The 14,199-nt window shown below is 42.8% G+C and overlaps 1 protein-coding gene across 2 annotated transcripts; it reads left to right on the top strand.

The window, feature by feature from the left end:
* The first annotated feature begins 12 nt into the window (after nt 1–12).
* PGD (phosphogluconate dehydrogenase) lies at nt 13–13,523 on the top strand. 2 transcript variants are annotated; one of them, XM_035901904.1, is made up of 13 exons: nt 13–204; nt 877–952; nt 1,391–1,570; nt 1,707–1,772; nt 2,868–2,986; nt 4,438–4,507; nt 4,864–4,998; nt 5,569–5,758; nt 8,344–8,474; nt 8,989–9,122; nt 9,678–9,778; nt 11,256–11,371; nt 11,953–13,523. In XM_035901904.1, the coding sequence occupies exons 2-13, from the start codon at nt 908–910 to the stop codon at nt 12,070–12,072; spliced, it is 1,407 nt and encodes a 468-aa protein (XP_035757797.1). In that variant the 5' UTR covers nt 13–204; nt 877–907; the 3' UTR covers nt 12,073–13,523. The 2 variants fall into 2 exon arrangements, with proteins under 2 accessions (XP_035757797.1, XP_035757798.1); XM_035901905.1 differs by lacking the exons at nt 13–204; nt 11,256–11,371; nt 11,953–13,523 and adding an exon at nt 10,195–11,241 and having other exon boundaries at nt 9,678–9,777.
* Nucleotides 13,524–14,199: the final 676 nt, after the last annotated feature.

Here is a 14,199-nt window from a genome sequence, read left to right on the forward strand (position 1 = left end):
GAAAAAAACGAGTTTTTCGGCGGGGAAGCGGGTGATTCCCTGCCGTCCCCGCTTTCCTGTTTGGCCGGTTCTGCGGTGTGCCCGAGAGGGACAAGGAAGGGGAGGACGGGGCCCGCCAGCCGCCGGGTTGGCTTTTCACCGTTAGAGGCTCCGCGGCGGCTGAGGGACCAGCAGGGAGAATAAGCCGGTTGGCTGGGAGACTTAGTGAGCAAATCCGGGAGCGGTCGGTTTCGGAGTCGTGACGAAGGAGGAAACTTGTTCCTGAGGACCATCTAGGAGATGTCTAGAATATCCTGAATATCTAGAATATCCTGAGAATGTCTAGAAGTAGACAGGTTGGGGTTGTCTGTGTGCCTGCCCCTCGTACGCTGAGTTAGGCAACCTCTAGCAGGATATCCTGTTTCCCTCTTTCTTTGCTCACCCCAAATCTGAGACCGTTTGTGTGGCAGAAGCTAAAAAAATGGTGTAGTGTTCAGACATGGTGTTCTGGTGCAGCACCTGTTAAATCTGGAGCTGTGATAGAGCTGGATCCATCAGTGACACAGAGCCATTCGCGTTACACCCTGCCTCCTGGTGCAATGTTTTGGGTAGCTTACTCTTCTTATTTATCTAGCTGTGTCTTGGCAGTTGGGAAGAAATCTTGGTGACTTGAAACAAGCTATGTGTTGGCTTCCACTCTGCTGGACTGAACGGGAGTCACAAGGATCTCTAACAGCCTACAGAACCCATTTGAAGCATGTGCTAGAGCATTTGTTAGAAAGGGGTGGGCTGGCCTAGCAGTTGATGAGATCAGAACAGCCTGGCAGGGGGATGGATGCCAGTGCTGGATCACTGCTAATGAGACTTACCTGGAATTTTTATTCCTCCACATTCCAGAGCTGATATTGCTTTGATTGGTCTGGCTGTGATGGGTCAAAACCTTATTTTGAACATGAACGACCATGGCTTCGTGGTAAGTGAAGGAAAACATTGTTCAGAAAAGCTGACTCACCAGCACTTGGGATCAGAGCTGAGCATTTTGTGGTGGTGGTGGTTTTTTTTTTTTTTTTCCTTGTGATGGGTATTGTTTCCTCCTTTTAGTTATAACCTAGGCTGCCCTTTGTCCTGTTTCCAGAGAAGAATAGCATTGCATGCCTGTGCTCAGCTAAGCCACCTGATGCGTCAGTTATGTATGGTTTTTCCCTGAAGTTTGCTTTGGGCTTGGCCATTAACCATCGGTTCCCAAGGCACTTGCAGAGACATGCTGCAGGTTCATCCCTGCTCTGTGTCTTTGGGGAAGGTGGAAGTGGGAGAACACGTGATGTTGAATCTTGCTTCTGTAACTTGTAGTCTGAGCTAAAGTAACTGTTCCATTGGCAGCTTTTATTAACATGTTTTCTCACTCCCCCAGGTTTGTGCTTTTAACAGGACGGTTTCCAAAGTGGATGATTTTCTGGCCAATGAGGCCAAGGGAACCAAAGTGATTGGTGCTCACAGCCTGGAAGAGATGGTCTCCAAGTTAAAGAAGCCACGTCGCATTATCTTGCTGGTGAAGGCTGGAAATGCAGTGGATGACTTCATCAATAAATTGGTGAGGCAAATATTCTTCCTACCTGTGACTTCTTGCTGACTTTTGGAGAAGTTTCCTCTGGTAGATCTCAATTATCCGTTACTAATGAGGTTTTGAATGCGTGGAGAAAACTAAAATACTGGTTTATTTTTGGCAGGTGCCATTGTTGGAAACTGGAGACATCATAATTGATGGTGGGAATTCCGAGTATAGAGATACCACGGTAAGCCTGTTTTCTACCCAAAGCAGAAGAATAAAATACACATGATTCTTTCTCCTGCGATCATCAGAACAATCAGTCAATAAGATGCCATCTCCCTTCTGCTCAGGGGAGGCGAAACTGAGTTACCTCTGCACAACTAGATCGTGTAGCCTGTTAAAAGCAATTGTTAAGGACTGTTCTGTGTTTTTCTAAAAGTTGCCCATATCATCAAAGAATATTTTTATTGACATTTTTTAAAGAGTGAAGGCCTTTAGAAAATTTGCTGTTACGATCTTAAAGAGTTTTCAGGGAGATTTGAAAAATCTAAGGATATTTGTAGATTTGTTGGTATATCTCAAACCTATGTGACCATGGGACAATACAGTAAGACAGAACTGCTGGTTTGGCTGCCTTGGTAATGAAAACAGCAGAGTAATTATCTGTTTTTCCAAAAATCAACAACAAAAAAGCCTGCTTGTAAGCAGACTGTAACTATAGAATACGTTAGCATATCTGGGATGCTTACATGAAAATACTGTATTTGGATCGGTACTTCTGAATCTTAGAAGGGGTGCTGGTATCAGTCTTTCTGCTTTGGCATCCTGATCTTGGATAAGTGAGTTGGCCATGCCAGAGGGAAAAACAGGTACTAAATGAAGATTAATACTTAGGGAGCTCAGCCTGTGCTTCTCTCCCACTCGGAGGGAATTAGTTTCCCTTAGTTGTCCAAGCTTGCACCTTCACTCTGCAGTACTCCGCAGTGAACTCAGCAAGTTCACCTTGGGCCTAATCTGCTTCCCCCACACCTTTGCACGCAGCATGGGTGCACCTGACACTTAATTCTGAGCCTTTTCCAGCCTCAGTATTGCTCTTTTCTATCCAGTGCTTAAAAGGACTTTGTTTTCTCAGTGTGTCTCTTTTGCAAGGATCCATGTCAAAGCAACAGGAAGTTTCTGATGGTTGCTTTGGTGTATGTACAAGCTTTCTCTGAGGTTGTCTTCTAGCATGTTCAAAGCAGGATTGAAAACCTAATTTGAGGTCTGAATTGCTAACCTTTGTTTGCAAGGCTCTGGCATTAAAAGCAATTAAATAATGCTGCTCTGCTCTTTGTTCCAGAGACGTTGTAAGGAACTACAGGAAAAGGGCATCTTATTTGTTGGAAGCGGTGTTAGTGGTGGAGAGGAGGGTGCCAGATATGGTCCTTCGCTCATGCCAGGAGGAGCCAAAGAAGCCTGGTAAGCTCTGAGCTCATATATTCTTCTTCAGAATGGTCTGCAACAATAGTCTTCTATTCATGTTGAGAGCTGAGGGTGGGAAGGAGGAGGGCGTGGGTGTGGAGAAAACAAGATATGTTGCCATTGAACTTCCTCAAGGCTCAAGATTTCTCAACCTAGCTGGGGTCACAGGGCAGTGCTGAGCTTTCATGGCAGGCAAAACAAAGGCGGGATTTTCTTCCAGGAATTCACAGGCGAAAGTAGTAATTACCTACAGAAATCTGAAGGGAGCAAAGTATGCCGGGGAGAAAAGAATTTTGCTGAAACTTTAGAAAAGTATTGTTCTTGATCATGATTTTTCTTTTGGAACCCTACATACTTGGAAAGCTGTTAACGATGAAACAGGCAGCAGCAGCAGCAAACATCCCTGCAGTGACACATGTTATAAAAGGAGGCTTCAGTAGATGTTTATACTGACTATTTAATAAATCAATTTTTTTTGCAAGTTTCTGCCATGCTGCCCTGCTGTTTTGTACTCATGTTGGTGTAAAGGACTGTACATCAATGTTAATACTAGACTTATCCCTGGTTGCTCATTCTCTCTGTAAATGTAGAAAGAAAAGGTGTGTCTGGGCTTTATCTGAGCCCTAGAATCTCTTAAGGCCCTGTTGTTTGCCTTAGCATTTCACATCAATATCAGCCTGTTCAAATTTGATGGCACAAAGCCAGAAACAACATCACAGTAGTCTGCTATCTGATCATCTTTTTGCCATGAACAGCTCAGCAACGACAGCTTCTCTCTGCCACCCTTACCTGAACATTGCCCCCCGCTCTTTTCACAGCACATGCAGCTCATGTGCCACCCATGCTCCTTTCCCTGTGGTCATTTTAGGTTGCTCCAAACTTGGTGTTCTGTAGTGCTCTCCTGTTGGCTAAGCAATTTATTACACTTGGGGAGCCTGGCAGTGACAAAAGCTCCTAATTACTGCAGTAATGCAGACAACTATATCCTGACTTGCATTCTTGGAGTTTCTTCCCTCCTTCCCTCTCCTCCTCCAGATCACCCTGGATTTTTCTTGTGGCTATAGAACAAAATAAGATTTTGTTTCAGCTCTGCTACTGATCCTCTCGTGAGTGTGAGCCTGTATCATAACCTGCCTCTATTTCCCCATTTCTAAAATGGAGAAGGTAGTATTTGGGTTCTTTCAGGTACATGAAGCTTGTCTGCACAGTGCTGTTAACATGACATGGGCTGTCCCCATTTCTTGCAAACAGTGTCTCGTTCTGGGTAAAACATACGTTTTATTTGACATTGCTGTGCAGTGGGTTATCCACCTGTCAGCATGCCTTAACCCCACGCTGCCTTTTGGCGGGTTACAGAAGGATGCATCATACCAATGGAAATTTTTTTTTTTCCTTGTGGTGTTGGTGTCCTTTGCCTATCTGCTGAGGCATGTTATTTCTCCCCACAGGCCCCACATCAAGACCATATTTCAAAGCATTGCTGCTAAAGTGGGATCTGGGGAACCTTGTTGTGACTGGGTAAATATTTATTTGGTACTGACCTTAATTTGTGGTTAGATCCATGCTTAGGTAGTTTGGTTGCTGAAGCTTATGCACGTTTGTGCTTAATAAAACCAGCAATGTTAGCAGGGTGATTTTCTGGCTGACTGCATTCACTTCAAATCTACCATCGCCCATACAATGGAAAGATAAAGTTTTATGGCTGGGTCATGTCCTGGGAGACCTAAATGGATCTGTGACCCTACAGTGTTTTCAGTTAGTATTGGGCTTCCTTCCTTCCTTCCTTTAGGCGGAAGGAAGCCATGGGCAGGTATTAAACACTGGAAGTGATAACAGCAGTGTTGCTGATTGCATTTTTTGATGTCTCTTGACAGGTAGGAGATGAGGGCGCTGGACACTTTGTGAAGATGGTACACAATGGGATTGAATATGGAGACATGCAGCTGATCTGTGAGGCCTATCACTTGATGAAAGATGTGGTGGGCATGGAGCACGATGAGATGTCAAAGGTGATCCGGAGTTTTTCGTGTCTTGCTTTCTTGAGCCATAGCGACTGTCTGCGTTGTTGGAGGCAGTGGGGCTTGGGTGAAGCTGCTATATGTACATGAAGTTAATTCTTCTGACGTGCCTTCTGCCAGGGGCAGTGCACGATATTCCTGAGCTTCAAATGAAGTAGAGAGCAGCCAGCACATACACCTAAATGTTTATAAAGTTGCCTGAACTCTCCCATTCTGCAGTTGATTTCTCCCCAGGAAGCACCTTCTTGTGTAGAGATATGAATTACCTTGCCTGAAAAACCTAATAAAACATTGAGCGTTGTAATCAAGCAGGCAAATCTGCAAAAACCTTGTTGAAGTAAGTCCATAAGTATGATGTGTCTTGAAAGAGCAGATGTTTTTCCAGCCTTCAGTGCCTGTGATGACAGGCAACAAGATGGTCTATGCCATTGCCTTCCCAGTTGGATATATATGTATATATGTATCAATAAATCAGTTGATATATATAGTAGATACATAGTAAATTGGGGTGTGCGTGTGTGTATACATATATTTTATATATATTTTTCTCTCCTCTTCCAGGTATTTCAGGAATGGAATAAGACAGAGTTGGACTCTTTCCTGATTGAAATCACAGCCAATATTCTCAAATTCAAAGACAGCGATGGCAAATACCTCCTCCCAAAGATCAAGGACAGCGCAGGACAAAAAGGCACTGGAAAGTGGACAGCCATTTCTGCCCTGGAATATGGAGTCCCTGTCACACTCATAGGTAACTGGTTCTTTGATCTGGCTTTGTCTTTCCTACCTGCATATACCACATCACAGGAAAGAGCATGGTAACAGTAACCTCAGAAATAAGCCCACACTAGGGCTTGGCTCGCAGAAGAGGCTCTTCTAGGTATAGCTGTTGCAGTCTTTCTGCCCTTGAGAGCTGTTTCTTTGCTGGGCTTGGCTGTACCTTGTTTCTCAAATGTCGGTCGTACTGTTATCATGGCTTGTCCGTGGTATCTTCGCGGTGCTGGTGATGACTCGGTGACAAGTAAACATAAGAGCCGTGCTAGAAGTGTCAGGCTAGACTGATGCAACGTTCCTCTCTGTAATCCTCCACCTGATCTGCTACTCCAGATCCCATCATAGCCTTAAAAATGTTTAAAAAAAAAGAAAAAAGGGGGAGACAGGACACCGTCAAAACCTTGTTACTTGACCACTGCTTGATAAGTACTTAGACCTCTCTGAAGGCATAAAGTTATTTTTCAGATATCTACCTCAGTCTTCTATTTCTGTGTGTCAGTATAAGTTAGCTAACTCAACAGTGACTAAACAGGAACACAAGGGCCAGGCTGGCTGTGTTATGGGTTGAGGAGCACAGACTATTTTGAGAATAGCAGCAGGCTCCTACCCTCTGATGGTGGCTGCTGTTTTTTCACCAGAACAGTTGATTGTGGTGTTTCTTTATACACTCTGGACTGCTGCTGGTTTTTGTTTCATGACTTACAAAGCTGCTGATCCAAAGCCAAACTAAGATGATGGAAATGTATTTTGTAATTGCTGTGAATGATATCCCTAAAGTGTGAGAATTTATCTGCTCACATACATACCTAACAGTCTTGTTACCTACCCTTTTATGTAACCTGGCCTCTGAATGGAATTGTGACAGGAGTTGTAATACATCTGTAACACATTTAGAGTGCTCTCTTACCACAGGTCCAATGTAGACTTTCTCTTTGAGTAAATAAGTTGACTCAACAGGTTCTTTGCTCTTGGATTTGCTTTAATATTCATGCTTTCTCTACCCCTTTTCCCTTTGCCTTGGCTGGTCAAGCCTGTTGTATTAGAAGATAAGAAAAAATACATTCAGTATGCTAGAAAAGAGTAACTGCAGTGATAGCTATCAGAGAAACATGGCTGCATTCCAACAACATATTTTTACCAGACAAGTTTTGTAAATGGTTTTAATATTCTACTACAGCTACAGTCTTTCAGTACTCTGCTTGAAACAGTGTTTCTTGCTTGCACTGTCAACGTTCTCCTGTTCGGGGTTCTTGCAGAGACCGAGGGTGGAGGAGACGCTCCCTGAGCAGTCTTCTGCAATGCCAGGGGAGCACTGTTAGGTAACGATGAGTTGATAGGGAAGTGTGTGCAATAGCCCTTGTGCAAACGTGGCCGTTCTTAGGGCAGTTGCTCTGTGTGCGGTTTTACTGCATAAGCATGACTTGCAGACTTCTGCTTGTAAAAGCAGAGTCATGCTACTCCTGCTTTTTCCTGATTTCCCCCCCCCACGCTTTTCCTCCCCAGTGTAGAAGGAAGTTTTTGCAGAAATGGAGAGGAGCCAGTTCTGATTTTGTTATGGCCTGTTAATCCTACTGCAGAGATGATCCAGAATCTTGTGAAAATATTACTCATTCTTTTTTTTTGTTTTGGTTGGTTGATTTCGTTTTTGTTGGTTTGGGTTTTTTTTTTTTGTAATTCACAGCTCACTTAAAAAGTGAAAGAAAAGTTCAGTATGAAAACTATAATAAACTTGATTGCTTTCTTTCTGTCAGACCCTAGGAAGGAAACTTTTTTTTTTTTTCCTCCATTTAACAATACCATCTTCAATTACAAATAAGTACAACTTAAACCAGCATGATTAGGAATTGACTGAGACAGATCAAGAGATTGGCATTCAGGCTTTCTCTTTAGGAGCTGAAGATTCTGCTTGGCTAACTCCTTAGCCCTGGCGAATGACATTTAGTAACCTGCTTAGTGATGTTATAAAACTTTCTTATGGGCTTCTGAATACTAGTGTTATGGGCCTACCGGATTTGTAAAACTTACTTCCTCTTATAAGTTAACCTGCTGATTTATTCTTGCCCTTATTTTGCATGTGTGTATTTCAAAGCACATCTGGTTACTGTGAGTTGGCAAAATGTATCAGCTTTTTTATCTTCAAAGCATGATACAATAATTAGTGAAGTCTTCAGCCTTGCCTGTCCCTAGACTGCAGTGCAATGCTGTCTGTCTTTTATAGATAGGAAGAGATTTCAAAGTAAATTCTTAAAACTAAGAGCTGGTGAAGGTTCCTGAGGATAATTTTTCATGTGAATGACTTGTGGCTTTTTTTTTTTTCCTTTATCATTTGAAAGCTGTATCAGTCGATATTTACCCAGTGGTTGTGCTGACTGGCAGTTTGGTCTCTCAGTAATGCTGTTGAAATAATTCATTTGTACACTTCTCTTCCCACATGACTGTTTCACTATCGACATGGCTCATCATTCAGTAGCATTCTCACTGTGTGCTTGAGGACAAGTATCTCGGACCTTAACAGTGATGCTGAACTTTCTAATTATCTCCTCTTTCCTACCATACTTAAAGGGGAAGCTGTGTTTGCACGGTGCCTGTCTTCCCTCAAGGATGAGAGAGTACAGGCCAGTAAGCTGCTGGATGGGCCTAAAATGACTCAGTTCAGCGGGAACAAGAAGGCCTTTCTGGAGGACATACGCAAGGTAAGTCATTGTGCTTGCCAGAGTGCTGTATTAGAGCTGCGTATCAAAGTGGGGTTTGGATGCTGTAGACGCTGGTGAGGAGTTCTTGTGTTTATATTTCATGACAATTGGTTCCTGCTTTCAGCCATCCCATTGTGCATTGACTAGTGGTGTCCACAAAGCATAGTGTGACCAGTTCCTTCCTAACCAAAGAACTGTCCTGAAGGAATTAAAATCTAAGCCACAGGGGGCAGTGACAACTAGCTGGGGTGCAGAGGTCATAATTCATGCACAGGAGCTTACTTTTGCCCCTCAACACTCCTGTCTTTGTAATGGGGATAATAGCTCTTGATCTTTCTCTGTTGAGACTAAAGTTTCCAACAATTGGAAAGAATATTTTGGTTCTGAAATAGCTGGAATGTGGCTACTGTACTCAGTCCTGATGAGATGTGGACTGAACAGAGTATGTAGACTGTGAAGTTTCTCCTTCCACTTTCTGGGACTTCACTTGGAATATGAATTTGGTTTTTTTTAGGCCCTGTATGCTTCCAAGATTATCTCATATGCTCAAGGCTTCATGCTGCTGAGACAAGCAGCCAAAGAATTTGGCTGGACACTGAATTACGGTGGCATTGCACTGATGTGGAGGGGAGGCTGCATCATCAGAAGGTAATTAAGATGAGGAGGTAATATCTTTACTTTGAGGGTGACAGAGCACTGGAACAGGCTGTCCAGGGGGGGTTTAGAGTCTCCTTCTCTGGAGATATTCAAAGCCCGCCCGGATGAAGTCCTGTGCAACATGCTCTAGGAGAACCTGCTTTAGCAGGGGAGTTAGACTGGCTGAGCTCCTGAGGTCCCTTCCAACCCTTGAGATTCTTTGATTCTGTGATTCTGTAATTTAGTTGCTGAAGGGAGAAGAGGAGGCAATTTGGTTTATGTGGTGCTAGCCTGACAAGCCTAGAGATTTTTTTTGAAAATCCATGGAATTAATCTGGTGCTAAGATACTGAGAGACTGTTGCTGTAGACAGTGTTAAAGGTTACCAGATGAAGCCAATTTTCTGGTGGCTTAGCTACTGCAGATTTTCTTCAGTCTTCGTTTTGTTTGCATCTTTCTCAATATATGGAGTCTGGCTAAATCAAATTCTGGCACTGTAAGTTTTGGATTCTGGGCCTTTGTTAGAAGCTGTGAAATTTTATTCCTGGTTTGCATGTGTTCTGCCTAGTGTGTTCCTGGGAAAAATCAAAGATGCTTTTGATCGAAACCCTGAGCTCCAGAATTTGCTGTTGGATAATTTCTTTAAGACAGCTGTTGAAAACTGTCAGGTGAGTTTCCAAGGAAGGAAGAGCATAAAAACAATAGTTACAGTTCTTCAGCGTCTTTCCCAGGAGTTACCTTCACCAAGTATATTTAGACTGAAAAATAAAAAGGTCCTTGAAACCTATTTATACAGCATCCTTAATCCCAAAGATCTCCGAACAGTCCTTAAGCTCGTAATGTACGGGTGTAGGAATTCATCATCTATGGCTTCAGGTACCCTTCTTTAGTAGATCATATTGGTCTTACAGGACCAGGACAGGAAAAAAAAACTATGTAGTTGGAGCTGGTTGAAATTGAACAAGAAAGTTACTGTGATAAGGTAGGCTATACTGAGGTCCAAATTAGAATTTTGCCAGACAGCAGGGTTAACGACCTGTCCTTGAAAAAATGCCTACAAATGCCTCTTGCTTCTATTTCATCAGAAAGTTGGAGAATGTTAGTTCTAAATGAAGGAAAAAAGGGGGTTGCATCACTGAAGCACTACTGTATAAATCAGCATCCAGATACATCAAGCGATGAATGGAGGTCTCGTGTAATGTTGCAAGGTATAGTTGTACTGTCAACCTAAAGATAATACAGGAGCAAACAAACATACAGTCCTTGTGTCATGGTTCTTCTCTCTGATACTAGCCAAGGTACTGTTTGAAACTTAAGGCTTCCATTTTACTATTACAGAAGAGCCTTAGGCAGAAATCTGGCAATTCAGAACGACCACAATGTCAGGAAAAAATGTCTAGCCTGTGTGAACATTCTCATCACTGCCCTGTATCTCGTGCCTACTGTGCACTTGGATTTCAGTTGTACAGCTCTGCTCAATTGCCGGTGTTTGCAGTAGCACCAAAATAACAGTGCTCCAGACCCACCATTCATTAGACTTAGGTCTGTCCAAACAGTGTCCTGATTTGGACGGAGTTGACAGGCAGAACTAAAACCAGATTATCTGACCAACAAAGTCATATATTATCATTAATAATTATTTTAACTGAAGCTGAATATTCCATGCAGGTTACTAAATCAGAGGTACAGTTGAAATGAGGATTATCGACATATCTGTTTGAAGTATTGTGCTGACCTCATATGCCCTGGGGCAGGTTTTGTACTGTGCTTGATTAGAGGTCCTTAAAATGCCTCAGTGTTTGCTCAGTATGTTCCCCACTGTGTTCATGCTTTTGGGATGCACTGATTATGTTTATGTGAAAGAACAGCATCCTTGCTGGAGGCTGTGGGTTGATTGCATATGAAGTGTATGTCTGCACTTTTATTGTCCTGTTTGTTAATCCTGTCTTACTTGCCATTATTTTGGATCAACCTTGTTAATATAAAATCAGGAATTTACTGCTGCATTTGCTCAGACTTGGTTGCTATATTTCATATAACATGAAATGGCACATGCTGTTATACTAGACTAGTTCATGTGCCTGCACATACCTCTGAGCAAGCACAGATTAGTTTGTTTCTTTTTTTCTCTCCCCCCCCCCCCCCCCCCCCCCTGTAATCAGTACTGGAGTGCAGATTGGTATCCCTATGCCCTGCTTCACTACAGCACTTTCTTTTTATGATGGATACAGGCATGAAATATTACCAGCTAACCTGATTCAGGTAGGTGCCTGAAATAGTGTAGCAGATCTTCTGGCCACTGAAATACCATCACATTGTTATTTAAATAGTGGTCTAAAGGCCATGATGGCAGTATGTCCTCGTCACTCCAACAATGTAAAGTTAAAGGCATAGATTGCCTAATATAATTCTGTTAAACCTGAAATTCAGGGCAATAAAATATTATGAGATGCCTGGATAAAGAACACCAGAGATACTGGTATGACAGTGCCCAGCACGTGTTAGTATTGCATCTGTGAACCAAGGGTAATGATATCGTTGAATCAAGATGCTTTATAAAGAAGTCAGTATCTTTGAACCTTTGGATGTATGTAAATGCTTGGGTTTTAGATTACTGCCTACCAGAAATAATATACTTGTCTTTCTACAGAACTCTTAATTACTAGATAGTAGTAAATGTTTCATTGCAGTGATTTTGCTAATAATGAGAAAATAACTTTGAATGTTATACTGGAGTCAGATATTATTTCTAGTATTCCTATCGTCAAGTATCAGTAGGTGCAACCTGTAGTACTCATATAATTGTGATATTCATGTGTCTTGTGTGTGTGTTCTTATTCTAGGCTCAGCGCGATTACTTTGGTGCGCATACATACGAATTATTATCGAAGCCAGGTGTATTTATCCATACTAACTGGACAGGCCATGGAGGAAATGTGTCCTCTTCCGCCTACAATGTCTAATGGAAATATTTCCTCTTGAAACCAAGATACTGTAGATCTCAGATATTCCTCCTAGAATACCACTTTTTACTGTACTGTGCTAGAACTTGTGTTTGGACACTTTTGTAATAACTTGTGGGTATATTTCATACATATATATATATCAATATATATATTGTATAAGAAAGCTAAATAAACTTGCTTATAAATGCACTGAGGTGTTTTCTTCCCACTGCTGCTGGCCAAAACTGGCTAAAATGTCTTTGTGCAGTATTTGATAAATAGGTTTTAAAATTGTATTTTTTTAAATTATATTATAGTGCATAAACTTGTAGGGACCAAGATAGAGATGACTGCATTTCAATTAATTGCTAAACTGGAGAATGGCAGACAGTAACACTACACAAGAGTCCAGGGAGGTAAAGGCCTTTTTTTGGTTGTCATTGTTTATTCGTTAACAGGCAGTAGCTTGGTTCTTAACGATTAATTCCTGGGTGTTCCCCTGCACCCAGTCTTTCACACTGTGAACTCTGTTTTCTGTGAAAGGGTGAAGGGTGGGATGGATCATGGAGGAATTTGAATGCAGGTCCAGGGTGTCCAGGCTGATATTCCTGTCACCAAGCCATTCTCCCTCCAACTGTTGTTCTCAGTTTTAAGCTCTGGCATAAATGGTTGGCTTAGCTGTGTGCTTGCACTCACCAGATCTCCCTGCTTTTTTGCCTCCCGTGGGGCAATTAAAAATACCCACAGTAGCATGCAAAGTTGGCCCTATTTGATAGCCTCTTCTGGTAATCCCACTGCCCAGTCCTTCAGGACTTCTGAAAATTCACCTGCGTGCCTGTACTTTTTTTTTTCCCCAGAACCTCTCAAGTGTTAAATTTTGTGCTGTGTGCTGATTTTTATATTAATTTTTTGCTCAATTTTATTTCTGCTAAGACAGTTAGCTACTTAGTTATTAGTTGAGTATCTGTATAGTTAGCAAAAGATTACTTTCAGTTGAAAGCGACTTTTCTGCAAATGATGTAAAATTTAGGAATTCCCTAAAATAAATGTGTGACAAATCGCAGGCAGTAATGTGAGAACTGGAGGGTCATGAACATTTGAGTAGTTACTTTGTCCCAGCATTTGTGGTTTAAATTCTCCAGCAGGAGAACTGTATTGGAAATTACTGTGGTGGACAGTAGGAACAATTTTGCCAGTTTATTGTGTGCATAGGTGGTGTGTTTGGGGGGAAAACAGGATATCTTAGTGTTTTGTATGAGAAAAATACCTACTCACTCTGGAACCACGTTGTGCTGAACGCTGACAGCTACTCAGAGTCAGCAGTGTGTGCCTCCCTGGGTTTATCACGAGCAGTGCTTGTTCTGCTGTAATCCCATTTGAGCCAAACCGTCGAGGGATGAGGGAAGGGGGGGGACATCAGCTGATGGCGCTTTACATCTCTCACTAGCTGACGCTCGATCTCCGCCGGACACATGCATTAATCATAGAATAGAATCATAGAATGTTTAGGGTTGGAAGGGACCACTAGTGGTCATCTAGTCCAACCCCCCTGCAGTGAGCAGGGACACTGCTAACTAGATCAGGTTGCTCAGAGCCCCATCCAACCTGGCCTTGAATGTTCCCAGGGATGGGGCCTCCACTACCTCTCTGGGCAACCTGTTCCAGTGTTTCACCACCCTCATTGTAAAAAATTTCTTCCTTACCTCTAGCCTGAACCTACCCTGTTCTAGTTTAAAACCATTTCCCCTTGTCCTAACACAGCTGGCCCTACTAAAAAGACGTTCCCCATCTTTCCTATAGGCCCCCTTTAGGTACTGGAAGGCCGCAATCAGGTCTCCCCGTAGCCTCCTTTTCTCCAGACTGAACAAGCCCAACTCTCTCAGCCTGTCCTCATAGGAGAGGTGCTCCAGCCCTCGGATCATTTTTGTAGCCCTCCTCTGGACCCGTTCCAACAGTTCCATGTCCTTCTTGTGCTGAGGGCTCCAGAGCTGGACGCAGTACTCCAGGTGAGGTCTCACCAGAGCTGAGTAGAGGGGCAGAATTCCCCCAAAATTCCCGATAGAGGGGCGATCCTTCATGGTCCGGCTGGCTCCAGAACCCAGACGTAAGGCGTTGGAACCGGACGGGGGCTGCAACCGCTGCTTA

The sequence above is a fragment of the Egretta garzetta genome, unplaced genomic scaffold (genome assembly GCF_000687185.1).
Source record: "Egretta garzetta isolate BGI_Z169 unplaced genomic scaffold, ASM68718v1 scaffold69, whole genome shotgun sequence".
Lineage (NCBI taxonomy): Eukaryota > Metazoa > Chordata > Aves > Pelecaniformes > Ardeidae > Egretta > Egretta garzetta.

What these genes read in the sequence shown, in the direction of transcription:
- PGD (XM_035901904.1), top strand. Translation starts at nt 908, where the DNA reads ATGGGTCAAAACCTTATTTTGAACATGAACGACCATGGCTTCGTG. An exon ending in TGAACGACCATGGCTTCGTG is followed by an intron (nt 953 to 1,390) that starts GTAAGTGAAGGA and finishes TCACTCCCCCAG; the next exon opens with GTTTGTGCTTTTAACAGGAC. An exon ending in AGCACGATGAGATGTCAAAG is followed by an intron (nt 4,999 to 5,568) that starts GTGATCCGGAGT and finishes CTCCTCTTCCAG; the next exon opens with GTATTTCAGGAATGGAATAA.